The sequence below is a fragment of the Saccoglossus kowalevskii genome, chromosome 4 (assembly GCF_978046115.1).
Source record: "Saccoglossus kowalevskii chromosome 4, keSacKowa6.1, whole genome shotgun sequence".
In the NCBI taxonomy this organism is placed as follows: Eukaryota; Metazoa; Hemichordata; class Enteropneusta; family Harrimaniidae; genus Saccoglossus; species Saccoglossus kowalevskii.
This window is the reverse complement of record NC_140644.1, coordinates 1,400,788-1,427,042: the sequence shown is the minus strand read 5'-3', so window position 1 is coordinate 1,427,042 and position 26,255 is coordinate 1,400,788. Positions and strand designations below refer to the sequence as shown.

At 37.3% G+C, this 26,255-nt stretch overlaps 2 protein-coding genes across 2 annotated transcripts; both read left to right on the top strand.

The window, feature by feature from the left end:
* The first annotated feature begins 2,448 nt into the window (after positions 1-2,448).
* On the top strand, positions 2,449-8,146 carry LOC100372230 (N(4)-(Beta-N-acetylglucosaminyl)-L-asparaginase-like). Its single transcript, XM_006820211.2, has 10 exons — positions 2,449-2,684; positions 2,902-2,949; positions 3,091-3,203; positions 3,445-3,508; positions 3,877-3,928; positions 4,073-4,175; positions 4,515-4,590; positions 5,480-5,587; positions 7,496-7,629; positions 7,745-8,146. Exons 1-10 carry the CDS (start codon positions 2,449-2,451, stop codon positions 7,951-7,953), a joined length of 1,143 nt encoding a protein of 380 aa, XP_006820274.2. The 3' UTR covers positions 7,954-8,146.
* A 6,368-nt stretch (positions 8,147-14,514) lies between these two features.
* LOC102801911 (N(4)-(Beta-N-acetylglucosaminyl)-L-asparaginase-like) lies at positions 14,515-25,218 on the top strand. Its single transcript, XM_006820210.3, has 11 exons — positions 14,515-14,687; positions 18,645-18,759; positions 19,344-19,391; positions 20,739-20,851; positions 21,133-21,196; positions 21,624-21,675; positions 23,197-23,302; positions 23,479-23,554; positions 23,664-23,771; positions 23,901-24,034; positions 24,833-25,218. Exons 1-11 carry the CDS (start codon positions 14,567-14,569, stop codon positions 25,027-25,029), a joined length of 1,134 nt encoding a protein of 377 aa, XP_006820273.1. The 5' UTR covers positions 14,515-14,566; the 3' UTR covers positions 25,030-25,218.
* The last annotated feature ends 1,037 nt before the right edge of the window (positions 25,219-26,255 follow it).

Here is a 26,255-nt window from a genome sequence, read left to right as displayed (position 1 = left end):
ATATGAACGGAATGGGGACGTGTCATTGACAATGACTTGTTTAAAAAGAAAAGCACGTTAACGCGCGTTACGCGTTTAGGTTACCATGTCAGTCAAAATAGACAAAAAGGGTGTCTTTTCCGGTACTGCCAACGTGGTTATTTTTTAAATGAGATTATCGTTTTTTTATTGCTTTAAGGAATTCAATGATCGCAAAACGAGGAAAACGTCCGGCCCCCTGGTTAACGACCCTCGATCACGGTCAATCACGGCATATGACCAACCATAGACCTTATAAAACATGTTTTCTAAGGTCTATGGACCAACCCGTGCTTACACTGAAGGAATAGAAAGCTCAAATATCGCGAGATCAGCCTGAGGCGCGAGTTCAAGCTGCCTGATCTTTTAGCTTTCTAACAGCGAAAAGGATACGAAATTTTGACCTTTTTTAAACGTGTTTAGAGTCATTTTGAAAACCCCTTTCACAGACCCCATGGGTTCCAGGTATTTCCACAAGTCGGACCACAGGGAGCCCAGGAACTATAATCAACTGTAGTACGCAGTCTCTATGAGCGGGGGGGGGTATTGGCTGGTATCTAGTGTAAGAAATAGACAAGGGATGAAGGCTCCAGCCAGCTCACATTTTTAAAACTAGAACAAACAGACGAACAGAATGAAAAATAAAATCATAAAAAATACCAGGTTGAAGAATATTAATTGCCAAAGCCTTACCAATATTTTACCTACGTCTGCAGAAATTAACGGTTTGCCCGAACGCAGGGCACAGTTGGAGGCGTGGCCTGTTCAGCATTTGTTAACAACCAATCATAAGACTGGTTACGAACCACATTGAGGGTACGACTCGGTTAGCCTTGCTCAACTGGTTCGTAACCAGTCTTGTGATTGGTTCTTCGCCTCAAACTGTACCACGCGTTCGGGCAAACCGTTAATTATTCGTAAATGGAGTCAATTTGTGTAGTTTTCTTGATTTATTCTGTTATTTATATTGTTACTGGAGTCTAAAATGCACGGTTTTATGAATACAGTGATCCCATCGCTGCGTTGCGCCTCAGTAAGTCGCGATTTCAGCTAAGTCGCGGGTAGTTAGATGGCTTCAAAACATTCTATTGTGTATATTTAAATACCATAAGGTTTATTAAATAACCTGATTACCTGTTGTACGTTATGTGGGTCGTTGTGATCAAAGTATATATAAACATCAAAATACCATAAAATTAGATCGATATAAAGATATGTCAAGAAGTTGTTATCTATGATCCTCGGCAGTGTCAAGGCAATGGGAAGATGACCCGTATGTCGTTTAGCCTCGTACCATCTCCCTGGCAGTACTATTTGCCGATTCACATGTAAAACAGCAAAGGCAAGCGAGCACAGCGAAGTAAATTGATACTGTTATTAGAGAAGATTGTGTACACTTGTAACGATTGGTAAACGCCATGGAATTCACTGTGTATCTGTGTTTGATCTATTCAAGCTTGCCTATACTTGGTATTGGAAGCGACAAGTTACCGCTGGTACTTGTTACCTGGGAGTATCCGAATGCAACTCGTCTAGGTGAGTAATTCGATAAATCTGACTCCAACAAGCATAGGTTGTTTCGCTATGTGTGTTGAGGGGAACAGCACAGTGACTACCCTGCTTTATTGTACTTAGATTTCAAAAGTCTTCAAGTTGTTGTATTTGCAAGACCCACTAGTTATAACACACTTTTTAACAACGCCACACTAGACAATAAGATTTAATTTAAATTAAGATTTAAATATCCAGTGCTGAAATGATCGCGACATCTTCCATTTCTGGAGCACGATTTTGAAAGCGGAAATGAATCCTAAATATAGCTTAAAATGTATTAAAACGTCTTGTGTTATATGACATTCAGTTTAGCTTCTGTAAACTGTGAGAATAGATTGAGTTATTGAGAACCGCTTTCTCTCGAAGTTTAGATCTTCGTCGCCGTGGGTCGGTGATACTCATCGTTGTTGTTGATTCTCTCAAGGCTATAATTATACATGACGCAGATATAGAAACTACAGCTTTGGACATTGGACTGAGGCGGGAGATGTCATAAAACGTTATGTTGGAAATTGACCAACTTTTATTGCATCAAGTCTATATTGCTCTTTAGATGGACGATTTGATAACAAAATTAACGCCAGTACATTGGTGGCTTTGGTAGAGAATTGTCAGAACAATTTTGCTCAGTGCATCAGATGAGGAATCCCTATCGTTAATGGTGAGCACAATTTTGCAAGTCAATTAAATTGTGCTCAGAATGCTTGTCGTAAATGGCGGGTGTGCAATTCACGTCGTCAATAGTGAGCAATATGTCCCTAGTTTGAAGCAGATAAAGCTGGATTGAAGAGTCAGCCTGAGTTCATAACGTGCTAAGAGAGTGATTTGCGCCCTCAAGTGTCAAAATATGGCAAAAAGTGTCCCAGGCTCAAGAATATGAATCAATCGTTTCTTACATTGCAACAATTTGTACAATTCAAGACCGACGATGAGCATGTCAATGCTGTTATCAAAATATCACGATCAGTAAGTGAAATTGACAACGTTTACCACCACACAGCATATGAAACAATTCAAGACGGTGGCAGTGCAGTGGACTCCGTGGAGGTCGGGTGTAATTTCTGTGAAGACTATCCATCTGGCTGTCGATATAGCGTGGGATACGAAGGAACGTAAGTCTACAGCAGTTATCTAAAACTACATGTGATAGATGTTAGTGGTTTCGTCATAGTGCGTATGTGTCCCGATTTTAATTCATACATCACATTTTGCCACGTGAAACTAACTTTGCAGTATATCCACGAATTGACCTGCAAACCACAATTTCATTCGCCCCAATCATTACCGTGGGATTTTAATGCTTATTTCCACTTGTGCATTCATACACAGGGTTGATGAGGACGGTGAAGCCACTCTGGATGCCATGATAATGGACGGGTAAGTCATCGTTTATCTCAGGCCTCGCTCCTCGAACATTATACCTTAAAAATTCAAGACATATTAGAATATAAATACCAGTCCCACAATGCACAGTGTTATACAGACATTGCATGATTACTATACGTATTTCTTTTTAAGAATTACCCATGATGCCGGTGGCGTTGGCGGGTTACGTCGAGTAAAAAGAGCAATATCCGTTGCCAGGGACGTCATGGATCACACCAAACATTCCTTACTCGTTGGAGACCAAGGTAGAGGCGTATCTCGAGAATGCAACTTGATAAAGTGTATTAGTTTGGAAAGTAACAGTCCACGCTCTTGTACAGCACTGTCAGTGTGGCCGATATACAGATTTTAACAGGACAAATAGCACGATTGTTACCTCATTTGTTTTATACCCATTTTATTTACAATTTTTATAACTTTTTTTAGTTTTACACGGTACATTTTATAATAACCGTACTAAGGCGTAATGTATTTCTTCGCATACAGCTACGGACTTTGCAAGAGATTTTGGAGAATTCGCAGAAGAGGATTTTGACTCGGACGTTAATGAGTACGATTTAAATATACCTTAAATTTTCTTCGCTATGACACGGGATTTCTTTGACCGAGAAGTTACCCCGGAAATTAAAATTTCGAACGTGTTACATTTCCCATCGATTGGCTATAAAACATGTCAAATACATTTGTACCATATAGTTGGGGTTTGATGGGGTGTCCAGAGAGTAAAAAAGCAGTACTCCACCTGGAGAATTCAAGTGTCGGCTCAAATACAAAAAACCCACAGTGAAATCTACTACTCTTATCTGTCTGGAGGAAATCACTGCTTGTGCATAACATTCTCGGTAGTTGAATCGATGTGAAAACATGTGCCTATTTTTATTATTCACACCATATATATATTAAATTTTATATTGACAGGCAACTCCACGAAGAGTGGGAAGAAGCGGATTGTCAGCCAAACTTCTGGGAGGTAATTCTTGCGGTTTGATCAAAGTTTTAATTTATTCATTCATAATTGATTTATGCCGACCTGGTAACATTTAACTTCCATCACCATATAACAAGCCAACACTGCATCACATGGTCTCCATCATTTAAAAGTTTTTTTTTTTAGAACGTTACCCCTGATCCAACAACACAATGTGGACCCTATTCACCCATAGAAGAGAGTGTATCGTCTAAAACTGTGACTGGTCCTGACAATCATGATACTATAGGTGCGGTAAATGTCTACTCCATTGATAAATATACAACATATTACAAAATAATATTCAAAACCCTGACTCTTATAATCCTTATAAAGTTTACTTTAGTCTAGATAACAATCAAAGAAGTTCCAATCATATCACTTTCAGTTTAGAACAAGTGCATTTCAAGATTGTTGTCAATGTACTGGACCACAAGTAGAATTATGCGGTATTTGCTATCTGGCTGAATTTAACACATATCAAGTTATCCGTTTACAAAAACAAAGCAAAAAACATCACTAGAAACGGTGAGTTACTTATGTTGTTGTGAATTGCTTGCTGAATTCAACATTTTACTGCACATTGCAGGAATGGTGGTGATCGATGTTGACAGTAACGTGGCGGTTGGTACGTCAACAAATGGACTTGATCATAAAATACCGGGGTAGGTATTCTCTTAGTTAGATAATCTACGTACGTTAAATGCAAACATCACTGCCAGTGGATGTCTTGAATGACACTCGCATTGCTCACTCAAGCGCTATGAATGGTTCTTACTCAGTTCAGTTCAGTTCATTTAAAGGTCCATAGTTGTCACATCGCGTCCAGGTTGACGCGTGTAAAATACGAAATTCGCTGCACGGCGGCTGAGGTGCTTTAACGTCATTATCTCCATTTTTCTATATTTGACGAGCAATTATTTTTTCCCCCACATTGCTTCTATCTCATTGAGTACTCCAATCCCGTAACATAATACTAATTACTAATTAAATACTTTTGGCCTGCGTGTGATCTGTCGGTCAGGGGGACAACTACTAGTATAAACAAGTTATGTACACATTTCCAGAGGAGTTGCCCTTAGACAGATAATTTGATTATATTGTAGTAGAGTCGGTTGCCAAGAAAACGTCAGTTTCAGGAATTACTAAAAAATGTATGTATTCTCTTGAAACTTGAAGGAGGAGATACCCTTCACACAAAGACTATTCAATTGCTATTGAAACAATAATTTTGGGATGATTCTTTTCATAGATAACTCAGCAAATTCTAAATGAGTTTAATTTACTCAAAAAACTAGTTTGAAAGAGATTCAAATCTTCATGCTTTCGGAAACATGAATGTTTACGATGAGTATTTATTGTCGACAACTTAAAAAGTTAGTAAGGATAGGTACATAGCATCTGTGGTGTTTGCGTTGCGTTGTTACATTCCACCCTTAATGCAAATTCCACCCCATCCGGGATAATGACCCATCTCTTGATCTGCATAATTCATTAAGTTATAATTTGTATCTAGTATAACACACTGTGTAATTCCTGTTTTCTATTTGGCAGCCGTGTTGGAGACTCGCCCATCATTGGTTCCGGTGCATACGCTGATAACGAAGTTGGTGGCGCTGCAGCCACTGGCGATGGGGACATAATGATGAGATTTCTCCCCAGGTAAGATCTAACTTTTTATTGCTTTAAAGTGGAACTAATTAGTGTTTTGGCTAAAATAAATATCGGAAATGGCACAAAGGAACATGTAATATTATTATGGAATAAATGTGGGGCAGTAAAATTATGATTAGAAATGAGCATGATTAGAAAAGTTCTAATGGTTTTAAAGACGTTTTCACAGGAAACACTTAATACCAATTTTTATATTTGAGTTTTAATCTATCTCACTTATTTTTTTTTATTATCGTGCATTCAAATGTAAACTATGCCAAAATAGTCAAATTAATTTAATGATAAAAATCACAATAATTTTGCACAAAATGCTGATAGGCACTATATAACGCTAACACACGACGTAGAGGCAGTCATATTGAAAAATATTGAAAAATATAATTGTTTTATTATCGGTGATCTTTATTGTAGTTCAAGGCCTGTGGCCCAGAAATATAGATTGTATAAACAAAAGAAAAACATAAATACAAATATGCTGTGAAGTCACTCAATGTTTTTGTAAATCTCATATCTTAGTTTTAAGAAATGGTACAAATAAGCTGCCATGGATTGTAGTATGTTACTATCAAACGTCTTCATCAATTCCACAAACTTATTATATGAAGGCAATGTAAAATAGTATCTTGGAATGTATTGTTCCCTAATGACATTACAAAATGGACAAATTATTAGTAAATGGTATTCGTCTTCAATTTCAGAATTATTGCATAAAGGACAGACCCGGTCACTTCTTTCAATATCATTTTTCTTGTCGTTTCTATCCTGAGACAATGAGCAGAGCAACGAAAACAGATAACACACACTTGTGAGCGGGGACAGGCACGGAAAGAAAATAAATATCGTCGGGTTCAAGACGAATTTTGAAATTTCGATAGTTTTCTAGTTTGTCCATGGTTGAAATGTCACCATTCCAAATACAAACTATATTTAGAAGCGAATATCTTAATAAATAAATAAATCAATATTTGAGACTTCCTGTGCACCCCAAACCTCTTATCAAAAAAATAATAGTTGTTTAACATAAGTGACCCAGTTTGGTCTAGTTCTAGACTGAGAAATCTCTAAGTACAGGATAAAGTAACATTTACTGGGGTATTTTGATCTTGGCATGCGTAATAATTTGGCTCAATATTTGACGCATTTGGAGGGACACCTAAAATATTCTACAAGAAAGAGATTGTTGTCTTTCTATTGATTCATAACAATGGTGACCCCAAATTTCAGCCCCATATGTTAATATCGGCAGAATCATTGTATCAAATATTTTAAAGAAATGGTCATAAGATAGCGAGCCTAATTTCTCGTGTGTTTGATTAGACCCATCAACGACTTTTTACCTTGTTCCCCTATCCATAACCAAGCATCTCTATTAATACGAATATTGTGCCACTACCAAATGTATGTTGTACATAATCGTTGTAATAGCGTGACAACTGATATAATAGTTGTGGTACTTTAATTGTGTAAACACAGAATTGCTGTTTATTTGAAGATTGCATTCAATTAGTTTGAGTAAATAAAAAAAAAACAAGCAGACACAGTACGACGGCACAAAACTCGCACAAACCAAAATACATATTTTCCCCAATACTATTATAATATGTCTTCTTATGACAAAACACATTTTTGAAAAGACATACGCTGCGTGACGACACTTCAAGCATACTTTATAGACGGGATTCTCCAAAAACTTTGCTGAATCATGGTTTGAGTGTTTTAAAATTCGAAGAACAAACTTGGGGTGCTCGAACTGGCTTTTAAATTATGAACCTTGGTTGCGTTTTGTCATTTAATTAAAAAAAGTTTTCACTCATTAAAATATCTAAAATTGGTGGTGTTTTTTTTTTTAAATTTTACACTTTAAAGCAATGTCAGTCTGTTTATTTTGACATGCAGTTACCAAGCCGTTGAAAATATGCGTCATGGTATGACTCCATCTGAAGCATGTGACGAGGCCCTCAGTAGAATTGCTTATCGATATGAAGACTTTAGTGGCGCTGTAATCGCAGCCAATCTATTGGGCGAATATGGTTAGTAAAACACATTTGGGTATTACTTTGTTTGTTTAACTGATGCTTCAATGTACTCCAATGCGTAACACTAGAGACAGTCATTTTTTACTATACCGTATTATTGTCACTATAGGCGCTGCTTGCTATGGTTATAAACAAGTTGAAATAACGGTTATGAACCCGTCAATGGAAAAAGAAGAATTTATAGACATCGTCTGTGACGTAGTAGGCAAGCAGCCAGCAACGAGGGACTGTGAGGCATCCAATGCTGGCATAACATTGCCCAATGTTTTGTGTATTGTTACATTCATAGTAACTGCACTCATATTCAAAATAATATAGTTATAGAGATTTTGTGATCAACTAAAATTTACACGTTTATCTGAAAAATACTGCTCATATAAACTAAGCATTTACATAGGTAGCAATGATTTGCGTTTTTTTTATTATTTTTAAATTCTTTATTCCGAATTTGTTTATGAAAGTGATACTGAGCCAAAACAGAACGTAATAAATCATCTTGTTCGAACACAAATTCTTTTCTAGCTTGTTGCATTCCATTATCTTACATATACACCACTTGATATGACATATTACTGTGTGTGTTATAATAGGGTAAGGCTGACATCCATTAACCTTTTCACCACCAGTTCCCTCTTTTCATCACAAATTCACAAAATAGTCCCGTTTATAGTCTGCACTTTCCGTCAGAAGATTGGGAAAAAATAGCCAATTATTTTGAGTAAAAACTGAAAATTAACTCAAATTTTGTTTGTTGGCTCCAAAATTAGGATTCATTCCTAAGAATATTGAAGAATATAAGAAAAAAGTGCAGAAAATGTGGGTGAGATAGTCTAGTGGTGAAAAGCTAAAAATGTTTTTGTTGTGAGTTTCATTTCCGTACAACCAGACAGGGAGTTCATTGTCAACAAGTTTTTGTTGTGCGTTCACGGTCAACATTTTGTGAATTCATTTGAGTGTTAATATTCTAACGTTTCAGTTGTCATTGTTGATTTTGCAACCACGGTCCTGCTTTTTTTTTTGCTTCCATTATAAAACAGTTTCCATTTACTTTATGAGTGTTGACGCGTGTTCCACTGTTATGTCCCACCAGTTGATTCGAATACATACAAGGCATAATTTAGTTCAAGTTGAGAATTTATTTTGCGTGGTTATGCACTGTTTTCTCTATTAATAGTTTCAGTTGTCAGGGTATACTATTGGAGTGAATTTGCAAACACGGTGTTATTGTTTCGCTATCATTATAAATCAGTTAACTTTTAATTCCAATGTAACTATATAATCTACTGTAATTTATTTGTATATATATCTAAGCAATATATGGTATAACATTTATTGTCATGAGTACATTGTTTTGTGTTATTAGTATTAGTTAATTGCCCGAATAGTCTCAGTGCAACCATAGGAAGCTATTGTGTTTTTCTTGGATGTCTCTACCATGATAGGAAATGGAATATTAGAGTTAGAGGATGTCTTCTGAAAGATGTCGCGCTTGGTATTGGTATTAACAGACTGTATTATACAGGAATCGAGCCATTCAGAATTCTGTGTCATTACTGATTTGTTGTCTCTCTCTGACATCAGTACAATACCATGTGAACTCACATAGGCAGACTGGCCCGCCCACAGCCCACCCTTAAATGATTCACTAGTCAATATTATTCGTATTGTTTACAAAATCTGGCAATAAAAGACAACATCTAGTCTAGAAATATCTTGGTAGTTGGTAGGTATGTTTCGACCGATGCCTATTATTATGTTCGGATATCATGGTGTCGTGGAATGAAATACGACAACTTGAACAACATATTCTTATAGCGTCGTATACCACACAGGATATGTCTTGGTAGTTGGTAGGTGGGTTACGACGCCTATTAATGCGGTCGATTTTCACAAATGCCAATTATCAGTTCTGAATACAAAAGTTGAAATGACGTCAATTAGGTGCCAATCACTAGATGACATATTCGTGTTGGGAATGGGAGAGATGATTGAGGCACTTTTCTGGTGCAGTTATCCCAATCAAGAGACGAAAACGGTGGCCGAGTTTTGAATCTGCTCAAAACATTTTGTTGTTCATCTTCTTATTCTTACACTATCTTTTACTAGTAATTGATCACAGCTTCGAGTGAATAACTCAGTGGTCGATTTATTTCATTCTGTTTCTGGGGAAATAAATTCAATGACCCAATAAATCGAAGTAGTCATTCATTTTCACAATAACATGAAGTAGTCAAAACTCTGAGCAAAGTAAACATAGAGGAAACATTACTATGACGTAATGAACAATCATTGGAATCAATAGCTATGTAATTTTCTTACATAGCATGGAAATACATTGGAGTTTGGTCTCAGACTGGCATATTTGAACCTTATTGTCCACAGTTCCACTTAATCCTGAAGTAGTACGTGTGACATACGTGCTTCTACAGAGCTTGAAATACAGTATTCTTTTACCCTCGATATACTATGATATCTGTAACTGATAGGTCGAGATTCTCGGAAATCATTCGTTTTCACAGATTCTGAAATAAATGTCAGAATCGTTGTATTCATTACATTGCAGCAGCAAATGGGCTAAATGTTCTTGTTGACTACAGTGTGTTACTTACACCCATTATATCCTTTCATCTATCACGTTTCAAAAATACAGGACGCGACGCAAGATTTTATATTAAAAGTTACAGTCTAATTATTTCATTCATTGTTATTTTCTCTTAATTGCTAAACTTACTTTGTTCTAATTAATCTTATTTACATTACAGTAGGATCTTATATAGTAGGATGTCATTGGATAATTCAAATTTACTGTCTTTGAGTTCTAGTACTTGTTACATGTACATGTATTATAATTGCTGAAAACGTCAGCTGTTCTACATATCGCCCAAATATATTTTGTTTTTGGCCACGTTTACATTCTTTGGGCAGATTATTAACTAAATTCGAACTGAAGTTAGTTGGTTCTGGTTTGGGGATACAATTAAGTATAGAAGTGGGTCACACTGAAACGTGGAATTGAGGTAGGTGTAAAGATTAAAATAGTCTGGATGACCAGGTAAAATTATTATTGCATTTAGCGATTTTGCACACGAAGCTAATAGGATATAAAATTAGCATGATTAGTATTGAATCGAATTTCTTTCATGGAAATTGCATTTCAAACCGATATCTTCAAACATAGGGTTTTATATTTTGTGGACGGGTTCTATTTTAGCAATGTTTGGACCAGAATGCCAAATTATGCATGTGCGAATGATGCAATGAAATAGCACTAACCTAACTATTATAATGTCCAAAACAAAAAATACATATAATCATGGAATCTACCTCCATGATATAATCGAATGTATCAAACTTTATATTCTTTAAAATAAATACATGATATGCACAGAGGAATGGACTTGCATGGCTTGATGGTAAATATCATGGGTATTTTCTCCAATGCCTCCAATCTACATCAGAGGAATGCACTTGCATGGCTTGATGGTAAATATCATGGGTATTTTCTCCAATGCCTCCAATCTACATCAGAGGAATGCACTTGCATGGCATGATGGTAAATATCATGGGTATTTTCTCCAATGCCTTCGATCTACATCAGAGGAATGCACTTGCATGGCTTGATGGTAAATATCATGGGTATTTTCTCCAATGCCTCCGATCTACATCAGAGGAATGCACTTGCATGGCTTGATGGTAAATATCATGGGTATTTTCTCCAATGCCTCCGATCTACATCAGAGGAATGCACTTGCATGGCTTGATGGTAAATATCATGGGTATTTTCTCCAATGCCTCCAATCTACATCAGAGGAATGCACTTGCATGGCTTGATGGTAAATATCATGGGTATTTTCTCCAATGCCTCCAATCTACATCAGAGGAATGCACTTGCATGGCTTGATGGTAAATATCATGGGTATTTTCTCCAATGCCTCCAATCTACATCAGAGGAATGCACTTGCATGGCTTGATGGTAAATATCATGGGTATTTTCTCCAATGCCTCCAATCTACATCAGAGGAATACACTTGCATGGCTTGATGGTAAATATCATGGGTATTTTCTCCAATGCCTCCAATCTACATCAGAGGAATACACTTGCATGGCTTGATGGTAAATATCATGGGTATTTTCTCCAATGCCTCCGATCTACATCAGAGGAATACACTTGCATGGCTTGATGGTAAATATCATGGGTATTTTCTCCAATGCCTCCGATCTACATCAGAGGAATGCACTTGCATGGCTTGATGGTAAATATCATGGGTATTTTCTCCAATGCCTCCAATCTACATCAGAGGAATGCTCTTGCATGGCTTGGTGGTAAATATCATGGGTATTTTCTCCAATGCCTCCGATCTACATTAGAGGAATGCACTTGCATGGCCTTGATGGTAAATATCATGGGTATTTTCTCCAATGTCTCCGATCTACATCAGAGGAATATACTTGCATGGCTTGATGGTAAATATCATGGGTATTTTCTCCAATGCCTCCAATCTACATCAGAGGAATGCACTTGCATGGCTTGATGGTAAATATCATGGGTATTTTCTCCAATGCCTCCAATCTACATCAGAGGAATGCACTTGCATGGCTTGATGGTAAATATCATGGGTATTTTCTCCAATGCCTCCGATCTACATCAGAGGAATACACTTGCATGGCTTGATGGTAAATATCATGGGTATTTTCTCCAATGCCTCCAATCTACATCAGAGGAATGCACTTGCATGGCTTGATGGTAAATATCATGGGTATTTTCTCCAATGCCTCCGATCTACATCAGAGGAATACACTTGCATGGCTTGATGGTAAATATCATGGGTATTTTCTCCAATGCTTCTGATCTACATCAGAGGAATGCACTTGCATGGCTTGATGGTAAATATCATGGGTATTTTCTCCAATGCCTCCAATCTACATCAGAGGAATGCACTTGCATGGCTTGATGGTAAATATCATGGGTATTTTCTCCAATGCCTCCGATCTACATCAGAGGAATGCACTTGCATGGCTTGATGGTAAATATCATGGGTATTTTCTCCAATATCTCCAATCTACATCAGAGGAATGCACTTGCATGGCTTGATGGTAAATATCATGGGTATTTTCTCCAATGCCTCCAATCTACATCAGAGGAATGCACTTGCATGGCTTGATGGTAAATATCATGGCTATTTTCTCCAATGCCTCCGATCTACATCAGAGGAATGCATTTGCATGACTTGATGGTAAATATCATGGGTATTTTCTCCAATGCCTCCGATCTACATCAGAGGAATGCACTTGCATGGCTTGATGGTAAATATCATGGGTATTTTCTCCAATGCCTCCGATCTACATCAGAGGAATGCACTTGCATGGCTTGATGGTAAATATCATGGGTATTTTCTCCAATGCCTCCAATCTACATCAGAGGAATACACTTGCATGGCTTGATGGTAAATATCATGGTATTTTCTCCAATGCCTCCGATCTACATCAGAGGAATACACTTGCATGGCTTGATGGTAAATATCATGGGTATTTTCTCCAATGCCTCCGATCTACATCAGAGGAATACACTTGCATGGCTTGATGGTAAATATCATGGGTATTTTCTCCAATGCCTCCAATCTACATCAGAGGAATACACTTGCATGGCTTGAATGCCTCCGATCTACATACATGCATTATGACATTAAACTTACCCACATTAGATTTGAAAGGTTTGAATTTAGATAAAATGTAACATTGAATAGAGGTACTTAAAATTATATTAAAATCTGTCTAAAGCTTCTTAAGAATCTTGGACGTGTTATTACGGAATGTCCAACAAAAAAAACAATCAGATTATTCAGTTTCCCTACATACTATTAAAATACTAGAATTGAAAATTGTCCCCGAGTATATATATATGATTTATGAATCAATGGACTTGATGTGCATAGAGACAGTACTACTATACACTGTTTACATTTTCAGATTAATTCGAAAATCCTTGTTGTATTGCTGCCAGATTAAGTATGGAGTGCTTTACTGTTAATTTTACTACATTTTATTGGAGAGAATAGTGTGATTGTATATTTTCGTTTTGGCGTGATCCTACACTTTTGAAAATCTCATAAAATAATCGCTGTTTGTTGATTAGCCCTTTGGGTCACCATAGCCAAGCAATCGACGGAATATTACCGTTGGTGGCGTGCTTGCTGCTGGTAAATACCCAGTTCCTCATTTTCTTTATAGTAGTAGTGTTCATACTATACGAAGTACGGGCTAATATTTAAGCTAATCTCATATGCACAGGAAGAATCAGTGATTAGTACGTGCTAAGGAACGCCTTAAACTCATGATATACAAAACTCTTCAGTTATGATGTTAACTATGATTACTCACGGTTATAAAATAATACCAAAGTAAATTCATAAAGTGCAGATTGCAAAATAACAGGAAGTTGCACAGCGTCACATCGTCAGTTATTTTTTTCTTAAGAACACGTTGATCGCCATGTCGGAAATGGCGTACCGAAATGAATAGTAAATCTTTAAAATAAATATTGAATACGATGGTGTTTCAGGAGCATAGCCTTGACAACGCATTCACGCTCACTTCGTTAGTCCGTGCTAAGGATTTGCACCAGGTCTTAAAAACGGGCTCGATTCAAGTTCAATCCGTACATAGCATTTCTTAGCCCATGCTAAGCGTACACGCATGTTTTCTTACACGGGATAAGGTGTTACATCTCTCATTAGCCCGTGCTAAGAAGATGTGCGTGAACGCTACTAATAACTCTTTCCTTCATCTGACCCCATATGTTTCGTTTATTGACCTCCCAATAAGCATTGCGCAACAGCAATAATTTTATACATATTTCCGTAGACCCTTCAACTCTGTAGTTCTTGCGAATTTGTCGAGGTTATCTTAAATCACACCACGTACTGTACGAGGCATGGACGCCCACTTGTGGCTCGTCGGGATAGTTTGCCAAATCGTCATCGTATCGGCAGCTAATAATGCAAAACTACCGGTTGTCGTGGTAACATGGTCATATCCCGAAGCAACTTCAAAAGGTAAGTAAACCAAATAAAACATTACAGGTGCAAACGATATCAATTTTGTAATATGTCATACACTTGAAACATTGCATCTGCTTCGATTGCCTAAATATTAACGCGGTTCGATTGTTTTAGACCCCAAACTGTAAATATTGTAATACACATTAAAATACTAAGACAGAGTGTTCAAATAGAGATCGAGAATACGTTTGGTGACACACTTGTTGACCTTGTGTACGAGTTGGCATGCGCTTGTAGATAAGCTACGCTTTGTACATACAGCTGTTGCAGAAAAATAACTCTCATCTGGTCGCCATTACAACAATGTTACAGACCAATTTGCTACCCGCTGTAATGTGTCATCTTGTCTACATGCCAAACATAATACAAAACACGCATATCAATATTCTTTTCCCCTGAAAGTATTTGAATAGTAACCACTACTTAACTTTATGAAGTTTCTGCGACAAAATAAAAAAGGCGGATACAGGGATTTGCTAATCTTACGTTGTGTATTCTCTAATGCGTTCAATATACACTTATTTTTTGATATAAGTATGTTAACTGTGGATTCTACACACCTTAAAACAAATTGTATTCACATAAGTTACTATTTACCCCGTCCATGGCACAACATGATTAATAGTGAATTATAAGTCAGTTTGGCATTACTTTTACAAATCAAACATCCTGAATTGTTGTAAGTATCAGGGGGAAATTCTTCTCCTCTGGGGTTCTCCACACTTGTCAGGGGGGAATCTCGTCTCGTCTCTCTATCGCGTCCCCTTGAGGTACGGGATCGGGGAAGTCACTTAAGCTTTACAGTCAAATAAGACGCACACAACAAAATACGTTTCAACTTTCGCCTTAGCAGATCAGTCGAGCACTCTATAAGACACAGCGCCCTGGGGAAGAAATCCCCAAGACTATCGCAAGGCTGACCCAAGACTAGCCCAAGACTAGCCCAAGACTATGTCAAGATTCGCCCCACGACTCTCCAAAACTGGACCACGACTGCGTCTGTGTGCTGTAGTCGCCAATACCAACTAAAACTCTCTTTGTTCATTTTCTAAACTTTAACCAATTACAAAACAGTATAAAGACTCTAAGGCGTAACCTTCAATCATAAAGCCAATCACACTAAGTACTGAATACGTCATATATTTTGATTAATCGTTCACTACATTAATAACTACGGATACCAACTGTCAGAATGAGTAGTCAGAATAGCTACGGTTATCTCGTAACTAGTTCCAAATCACTGAGCCAAGTTCCGTCCAAAACTTCAAATAGGCCTAAACGATGACAGACATAACACAGCAATTCAGCTAATAATCAACTAATTAAGTCGATCAACAGATACGCAAAAACAAATTCATGACATAAGTATCAGCGTGAAATTCTTCTCCTCTGAGGTTCTCCAACACGTGTCAGGGAGAATATCGTCTGGTCTCTATATCTCGTCTGATTGAGGTGCGGGATCGGGAAAGTCACTTAAGCTTTACAGTCAAATAGACACACACAACGAAATACGTATCAACTCTCGTCTTTAGTCGGTCAATCGAGTATTCTATAAGACACAGCGCCCTGGGGAAAAGTTCCCAAGACTATCTTAAGGCAGGCCCAAGACTGCGTCTCTCGTGGTGCTCTCTCCAAGACCAACTAAAACAACTTTATTTACTTTCAAAACCTTAACCAATTACAAAGCAGTTAAAAGACTCTAAGGCGTGGCCTTCACACATAGCCAATCACACTAAGTACTGGATACATCATATATTTTGATTAATCGTTCACTATATTAGTAATTGCGAATACCAACTGTCAGAAATAGTAGTCCGACTAGCTACGGTTATCTCGTAATCAGTTCCAAATCACTGAGTCAAGTTCCGTCCAGGACCTCGCATGAGCCTAAATGATGACAAATATAACACAGCCATTCACTAGTAATCAGCTAAACAAGTCAGTCAACAGATACGCGAAAACTAATTCATGACATAAGCAAGTAGTAATAAATAACAGTTCTCGTTAGTAGGAAATATTCCATATTTTGCGATGAAGCCACGCATTGCTAGCACAAATGACAGAAAAAAATTGCATTCATCATCGTTCAGAATCATTTTAATAAAAACAACACCAATTGGCATTTAAATTGTCTTCTCCCTGAGGCCAGCTTTCTTATCAAGTCAGCACCCTTTTACTGCAGCTTTCTTAACAAGTCAGCACCCTTTTACTGCAGCTTTCTTAACAAGCCAGCACCCTTTTACTGCAGCTTTCTTAACAAGCCAGCACCCTTTTACTGCTTACTGCAGGTACCCACGTTTGTTCCGTGAACGACAAAGCCACCCAAACATGCGACCGTGTGTGTGTGTGGGGGGGGGGGACTGCAAACGATACAAACCCCGATTCTTAATCTCTGCATTTCTTCACGAATAGTTGTTGCTGGGTATGAACAACTACTACTTTCTTGTGATGCTTCGTTAGTTACAGCAACTTGTTGACGGTGTCTGAGCATTCTCTCAACATCATAGATACAGGTCCCACAATGTCCGACGAGCTTCTGCTATAGAACGATCACACGACACGAACACCATATTAAAGTATCATTTATTTCGTCACATATAGTTATGGTGATTTCGACAATTTAATCTGGTCACATTTTCTAAATAGTAGCTTATCTAATGGCGATAAACTGGGTATATTCTGAGATTGACCCATCAATTCGCTCGCCTCCAATATACGGGTTGTTTTTACTTTCTTTCACATAAATTATGATCACATCGCAACACAAGGTATAATAATGAAAGTTCAAAAATGTCAAGACATAATAATGACAGAAAAATGCCAAGACACAAGACATTATAATGACAGCTTAAAACAAATTAGATATAGTTAGCGACAAAACAATTTGCAGAATTGATTCCAGTGTCGAGAACGCTTCCTGATCGCCTCTGCTTGATTTCCTTGGTCACTTATCGAAATGAGCTTTCAGAGTTGATGCTCTTAATGAAAAAAAAAATGAAAGTGTGTATATATGCATACTACGAACTTTCATTTTGCAAATGTTAGCCTTACATATCTGAACAAAATAATATACGCCAAATTCTATTTCCCAATGTTATCGTTGAAAATGTATAAACACTCGTTTACCATGTTCTACATTTATTGTTACAATTACACGTATTTCAATGACAAACAAATACAAGTGTAACCATTCATGCCATTTCTGCCTTGTATGCGATCCTTGCGAACAGAACGTCAAATCTTGATACAAAGTCAAGTATAGCACGAGCTATTTTGTCAAGCTCATGTGAATCCTACCAAGGCTATATAAGGCCAACTTGTATCATGTTGCTTGCTACTTCTTTAGCATTTCAGTCCGTGTTTATCTTACGTTGTGAAATACAATACGTCATTACTATACACAACGTTAAGATGTAAGCATACACATTATTGTTGATAAGGTTAGTCAGAAATCGTGTGATACTTTTCATTTGTTTACCGTGGACCATATTTTGTGAAAATTGGACAAATATTATTTTAGTGTAATTTTATGTGTTCGCCCTGTACCATATGTCATGAAATCTCAGTTATAGCAACCAATGGCCAAACCATTTTAATACTAGCAAATAAAAATGGCTGTCATCTACCATTTTCTCAAATAATAGGCTGGAGACCCAAACGATTTAAAGTCGGCCTTCTTATTTTGAACGAGAGTACGATGTACTGGACAAATTCTAGGTAGTTTAGTTCATGAGTGGGTTGGTTTTTACCCAAAACCCCACTATAAACATAAAGATGAGAGACAAACCGAGTCTGTGCACATATCCCATATTACCAACCTTCGGCCAACGACATAATATTACAGGAATATACAACGACATGTATGCTATAGAATACACAAGTAGTATTAATCATACGTATCATTGTAACAACGTGACTGCTGCACCATCTTTTGTATTCATTCCTCCATAGCTTGGGAGGTTGTCAGCGGAAATTCTTACACAGCAGTGGACGCCGTCGAACAAGGATGTAACGTATGTGAAGACGATCCTGTGCTTTGTCACCTTAGTGTGGGATACGGCGGAATGTAAGTGGGAAATGAATGCCAGTTTTTGCATGATAAGTCTTGCGTTCTGTTCATCACGTGTTACGTAGACATGATTACTCATCGCGTATACCACCCCAAAAAATAAAGTGTTTAGAATTGTTTAAAAGAGTATTAGCTCCGAATTTTGTGTGAAATAATGTTGTTGAATGATATACTATGAGATTATAACGAGGATACCTTAAAGTATGCACGAAGACTGTACAGCGGGAGTATCGACCGACGCGCAGCGGAGGTCGATGCGACCGCGTATTGTCTGTCATACTTTGCAGTATCCTCGTAATAACATTATTATTATACATTTTTTCCTCCCAGGAATACATCATGGGAATACCGAAATCCAAAAAGTTTAGAACAGATTTAGCGAACTTCTTTGTGAGAGGTCCGGTCAAACCCTGGGCCTGGGGGCAGCTATCTTTGTTTGTTATTATTAGATGGTAGGATGAAAACACCCAGTGCAATACCGCAAAATTACGGAACGCTTTAACGTATGGCGCTACGGTGACAGATGTATAATAATACATTCTAAGCGAATTTTATTGACAGTACATTACTTGTGATTACAGAGTTGACACTAGCGGTGAGCCAACACTGGATGCAATGATAATGGACGGGTAAGAATATACCTTGATAACTTCGCAATCTGCTACCACCTCATTCGCAAACAAACGGAAGTAGAATAAATCACAGTTTCACCGCTAGACAGTTATTATTGAAAATACAGTCTAAAGGGACTAGGAAAACAAGCCACTTTCAATATAGAGACTCTCAACTTTAAGGATGTAGTAGTCTAGACGCTTTCCGGAAGTGAAACACATATTAATTACATTCCCAGAAGAGTAGTTCTAAATCATTTCAACCTATATATGTTATAACAACCTAGACTTCCCCTAAATACAAATGAATGTTATATCAGGCGCAACCCTCACTTGGTCATCTTTACTGTGTTTCCTTCGTGCACGCAGGCCAAGTGGACGAATGAACAATGACAGTTATGATCCATCTAAAAGGTTTTTAATTCATGGTTTAGTGTGGAAAGACCCTATACATTATCTGAATCTCCATCTATAAACTCTTTTAAATATGTACATATCATTTGAACAAATAAAAACCTAGTCATGTGAGTAGATAGGTATCACACTGTACTGTATGTAGCACACGTTGAAATGCTATTTTAGCGAATATGATTCAATACATGAATTAGCATAATCTTAATTTAGCTAAAGTGTCATCAGTCTCACTGTGATATACTTAATTTTAAACTATCGGCATCTTGAATTGGTGAAATTACAGATTAGTAAAAATAATATGCTAGCTAAAAAGACATGTTTTGCACTGCTCATTGGTTAATGCACCGTTCTTCGTAAGGGACGTTGGTTAATGGCATTCTTGACCTAATGTGCCAAAGGATACATGCCGGGCAACTAATGCGCCACAAGCGATCAAGTGATCGAAAACATTCGCTCACGATAAAACTAAGTAAAATTTTCTTTTTATTTCACATCAAAACAAAGAGGTAAATTTGTTTGCATGCATCATGTCTGCGTAAGAGGCATTATTGGTATAACCGTAAGCTACGTCACTTCGTAGTTTTGATAATCGTTTAAGTATTATTCGTACGTTGATTACTACAAACGTGTTTTATTTGAGATTGTAATAATAATATTATTTTAGTCTGCAGCATTTGTATTTCGAGAATGTTTAGAATTGTTTCATTTTTAAATTCAAACTATTATTAATGGAATTTATGTTTTAATTTCGTCTTTGTTCAAATCTAGGAAGTATTGCTTGGATATCTACATTTATTTATTAAAAATAAAGAAATAAACAAATTGAAATTGTGAAATATAGTACCAAGCTCATTAATATTCATATAAATCATTAATATTCATAAGCGACCAGCACTCCCATTGGACTAGTTAGATCCTTGATTATTAATAATGTTGGTTAATCTATGGCAGGTCAACCCATGACGTGGGCGCTGTTGGTGGCATAAAGAATATCAAACGGGCTATATCTGTAGCAAGACTTGTGAAGGATCACACCAGACATACTCTATTGGTCGGAGACTCTGGTAATTATCAGTGACGTGACAAAAAAATAGTTTTTCTATTTTTTCCGGACTGATTGGGACGTAATTGTTCCAACAACAATAAATAAGTAAATAAATTAAATTTTCCCAGCATGCATGGTGCTTTTGCCACTCTTATGGAAATATGATATAGGCTCCATTTTAAAAATAGGCGAATTTATATTTATTGTTATTGTTATTTTCGTTTATTTATGAAGTTTTACTTGCTGATATTATTTTTTTTAAATCGAATAAATAAATAAATTGTGTATTTATTGTTATAGCAACATCTTTTGCGACTGCATTTGGTGGTCTTGACAACGAGTCTCTCGAGAATAATGTAACAAGGTAAGCAACATTTATTTATGAACACACAAACATCGGACTATATATTGGACTAATTGCACATGGCACTAATTTAATTTTAGTGGTAGGACATTCAACATATATTTTTTTTACATTTGTATTGATATTCTCACTGTAAGTTAAACAGTTATCTTGGTCGTGCAACAAATACTTTGCGCTTGATGACGTAGTCATTTTTCAGTAATGCGCATGCGTGTTGATAACCGATACGTACAATTACTAGTATTAAATAGAAGTGCACGTGCATTGTTAAATAGTTAAATAATTGTTTATTCATCTCACGATAAATCACAAGCCTGGCTGTGTATTAGGATTTAATATCAGACTTATTAAATTATAAAAGAAATACTCGAAGTTTTCAAAAATGCTTTGATCAGCAGCTGAAATTTTGACTTAACTTTATTTTCAGAACAAGATACGAAGACTGGTTAGATGATAAGTGCCAACCTAATTTCTGGGAGGTAGGTCAGGATCGTATGTTACCCCCCCCCCCTTCATTGGAAAGGTGTGTGTAATTGCATAATTCGCTGAAGCTATGTAACTAGTTTTTAGTTTCACCTAATAGGCAATGTCATTGGCATGCATTGTTTTGATATGTTCTGCATGACTTGTGTCGAAACGCAGAATTATGTGATATCATGTGACTGTATCATGACCCCGGGGGGTCACTCTATATTAAAACCTTACACCATGTGCGTTCTTGCTAAAAAATACTAGGCCCCTAGGGCTGGCAGTACATTGGCAAACCATACCCACTATTGCGGACGCAATGTAAATTTAGTACCCCATAAAACAGACATATTGAAGAAAAAACACACCCTATTTCAGACACATATTGAGAACATCCTACCCCATATTGCGAGCATTCTATGCCGTTTTTTTTTCTTTTTTTGCAATCAAGTGGAGTGTGATAAACTCAAACAAGTTACTATGTATGCAACTCCTGTTGGTGTCATTCGTTGTTTGATGAAGAAAGATGAGACTATTGACATGATAGTGAATATGATCATTTATTTTATAGTTTAATACACAATGCACACGACATTGCCAGGATTCTTATTCCATCATATATCATTACGCAATTTTAGGTTCAGCTCCGAGTGACTTTGGCATGAATACAGGGTAGAAAACCCAGAAAAAAGCAGAAGCTAGATGCAAATGAGACCGAGGCGATACGAGGGTCTGACACGTACGTGTCTTGTTTCGCTGATTACAGATTTCGATTATCTGTAATTAGCGAAACAAACCATTTACTAATTAAAATCCCGTTATTTTCGGCAAAAGTTTTATGTTATTGTATTCACCACTGAAAGCTAAATATACTGGTCAAGTTTCCACCGACAGTTGTAAATTTTGTACGTGTAAGAACCTTGTTTCGCTGATTACAGATTTGTGAGTATCTGTAATTAGCGAAACAAGCCATATACGTATTAAATATTATTATTTGCGGCAAATATTCTGTAAATATTGAGCATATAAAACCCATATTCACTGAATACAGTTCAATTTTTATTATGCGTTTTATCCTGTTTCGTTTCGTTTCTTTGATTACAATAAGCCTTCTCCGTATGCTCGTGTTGGAAGTAGCGGGTAAGTTCCAGTGGGAAAGTTCAGGCGGACGTTTGTGGTCTAGTCGGAGCTATGGGTCCGCCAATTCGGGGCCTAGGGCGGTGTATGAGAGTGGTTGTTGCGAGAGGAGGCCGGGCACAGCAACCCTGTGAGTTTATTTCTGGGGGCCTATTGCAGACATTAGCATTTTAAAAGGAGCCTATTCGCCTCCCGCGCGGGCCCGCTCAGGAAGGTGAAAAACACCCTGCTTTCCCGCTAAATTTGGAACGCACATGGGGTAGTAACAGCATATAGAGTGAACCCCCGGGGTCATGACTGGCTACGAACATGGTGGATTTGATGACATACTCCGACATATCACGTGACACCAAAACCCCAAAACGGTATGTTAATTGTTACTTTTATTAACACAGAATGTCACTCCGGATCCATCACAGCAGTGTGGTCCGTACAGTCCTGGTAGTTCCAAGTCGGCTGAACGCTCCGCGAAACTGGATAAAGATAACCACGACACAATCGGTAGGCGGCGCTATACAACAATCAATGCGAACTGAACGGGTCGTCCTTCGCTACATTTGAACGCTACTTTACGGAACAAGATAATCGAATAAACACATTTTAACATCTTACAATTCTGATTTACAAAACAGTTTACGACATGCTAGTAGTTCATTCATTATATATTACATATATAGGTATGGTCGTCATTAGTAGCGATGGCAACGTTGCAGTTGGTACATCTACTAATGGGCTGAGTTTTAAAATAGCTGGGTAAATCTAAGTAATTATATATCTAATTCGTTATTAATATAAATTGAAGCATCTTACACAGTTCGCACGTTTGCGTAGTAAGTGTAGTGATGTACCCATTGACTTTCAGACGAGTCGGCGATTCCCCAATAGTTGGTGCTGGGTCATATGCCGACAACGACATTGGTGGCGCTGCAGCAACAGGGAATGGTGATATTATGATGCGTTTTCTACCAAGGTATGTGGTAAATACTAGTACTATCAGGTGGTCATCATGCAAGCTGATCTCTTTCGACATTTAAATCTAAACTTCGCAGACTTCATATAAATATATTATTGGTATTAAACATTACGGCGTGTATTTCAGTTACCAAGCCGTTGAAAATATGCGTCATGGTATGACTCCAACTGAAGCATGTGCCGAGGCCCTCAGTAGGATTGCTTATCGATATGAAGACTTTGATGGCGCTTTAATTGCAGTTAGTAAAGATGGAGACTACGGTATGGGATTAATGTCGTCATATGCATTCTATTACATTGTAGGGGTGGGGCATGTTGTGAAAGTGTGTATGAGCGATTGGACGAAGTAATATGTATGTACATGTATTTATTTTTCACCTTTTGGTATTTTAATGTGATTGTATACGTTTTATGAATTGCATTTATGACTACTATGGCTAAATTTGTATTCAACATTGAATTGGATGGTGTAATTTCATTTGTAGTGAAATTAAACTCTATTAGTGAAGACATTTTATTACTTGTCAGGAATGGGAGTCAGGATAGCGTGAAGGCAGCACACGTGTTATCACGTGAATAATGTTACTATTAATGTCCCGCTTGTTTCATCATCGTAACGAGTTATGGACTGCGCATTGTATCATACTGAACATATGTTCCTAAAATGGAAACAAAAATCTTTCAAGGAATTATCGTGATTACATTTTTTTATGAACGAAATGGGTGGTACACAAGGTACAACATATCCACTAGTCACGTGATAAAAATATCACATTAATGCTATTGCCTTGTATTGTTATAAGCAATACGCTTGTCATGTGACGATTGCACCATCTAGGGCACATGTGCTAATGTGTTGTCACTAAGGAAGGCCGTTCAGAATGTTGAGTTAACTTGATCTGTAATAATGTTTTTGTAAAGATGTATTCGAGATGATGAAGAACTCCACAATCAAACACAGTTTTCGCATTGTTTTCATCCAGCCACATCATTTTAACGTCACATAAGCGCTTTGACGCCTGGGGGCGCTTCTTATTGTAAATATTTATTTATCGACAGGGGCAGCATGCTACGGATATGAAGATGTTGATGTAACAATTCGAACACCGTCAATGGTTACATATTCTGTGATTAATATCAAGTGCACAGTGCAAGCAAAGCAGGCATCGTCCGCAGCTTATGTGACGACACTGCCCAAGATGATGGCGATCTTCGTGACATTGATCCATTATTGGCCGATAAGCTGGTTTAGTTAATATAGTCAACATTAAATTCTTCCACCACTTGGTCGTATAACTGAAAATTACCATATATAGATATGCTTTATCGAATAACATTATTATGTTGCAATTTTAGTATCACGTGTCGGTTGCATTAGTTTCAGTACGTGCACTCATTTTTACTTTAATAAATAAATTTAAATCATGTTTATACTATTATTATAATCCAGCATGCATACAATAAATATAAACATGTTTTAGCAGAGATTCTGTTTCAACTACGAGTCGACTTTACATTATGCAATGAATTTTACTGAAATATACAGCTCACCAAGACAATAGTGTATAAGACAATTCATTTCACATTATATAATACACCACTGTAATGCACTTAGTTAATACGCGTTTCATAACTGAGTCACCAATTCGTTCGTCATTATCTCTCAAAACGAAGACGTGTGTTTCTCTGACTTCAAAAATGACATAGGCGAGGGAAGGGGGGCTTTCCTGCAAAATATGCCGACAGCACCTCCAGGCCCCTACACACTTCCAGAAAGTTATAAATGCGAAAAATAATTTCAACAGCAAAAAACCCCTTCACATGTTTATTTTTCAAAATGGTTAATGAATTTACATGTGCCATTTTCTGCCACAAATTTCATGGTTTGAACGATGAGCTTCTATTTATAATTTCAGTAATGGATAGTGAGAGTAAAAAAAAAATCGACCCATATGTACCATGCATATATGTAGACCACTTTCCCGGAAGTCAAAAATACGGCGTTTCACATGCGCGCATAGCGCTTTGGGTTGTTACCTAAACTTGTACACGTGATATTGTGCTTCTGCGTATACCAATCGACGTCACAAAAATAAAAATTACAAGTTTGTATTTGTGGCCATGACAACGCAGGCATATTTCTGCACTCCAGTTTCGTTACTTTCCGGAAAGTGGTCTGTATATATATATATACATATTTCAGATGAAAGTACCGTCGGGCAGTCACAAACAATGTGGTTCAAATGAACAGTATGTTGGAAAATGAAGTCTGTTTCACTGATTGACAACAGAAGAACAAAACATCAATGTGCTGTAATCGGTGTTACTAATTTACGCCTCTAGAGGGCGTTACTTATTTGGACACCTACCACATGCATGGATATCACTGTGAATTACATGTACTACATTATACATCAGTACAGTACTGGTCTACAATGCAGTACTCCATTATACATCAGTACAGTACTGGTCTATAATACAG

Excerpts from the sequence above, each read along its gene's own strand:
- LOC100372230 (XM_006820211.2), top strand. The coding sequence starts at position 2,449 with ATGAATCAATCGTTTCTTACATTGCAACAATTTGTACAATTCAAGACC. Across the intron at positions 2,950-3,090 it reads GATGCCATGATAATGGACGG|AATTACCCATGATGCCGGTG; the intron begins GTAAGTCATCGT and ends TTTCTTTTTAAG. Across the intron at positions 3,509-3,876 it reads TTTGACTCGGACGTTAATGA|GCAACTCCACGAAGAGTGGG; the intron begins GTACGATTTAAA and ends TTATATTGACAG.
- LOC102801911 (XM_006820210.3), top strand. The coding sequence starts at position 14,567 with ATGGACGCCCACTTGTGGCTCGTCGGGATAGTTTGCCAAATCGTCATC. Across the intron at positions 18,760-19,343 it reads AGTGTGGGATACGGCGGAAT|AGTTGACACTAGCGGTGAGC; the intron begins GTAAGTGGGAAA and ends TTGTGATTACAG. Across the intron at positions 21,197-21,623 it reads CTCGAGAATAATGTAACAAG|AACAAGATACGAAGACTGGT; the intron begins GTAAGCAACATT and ends CTTTATTTTCAG.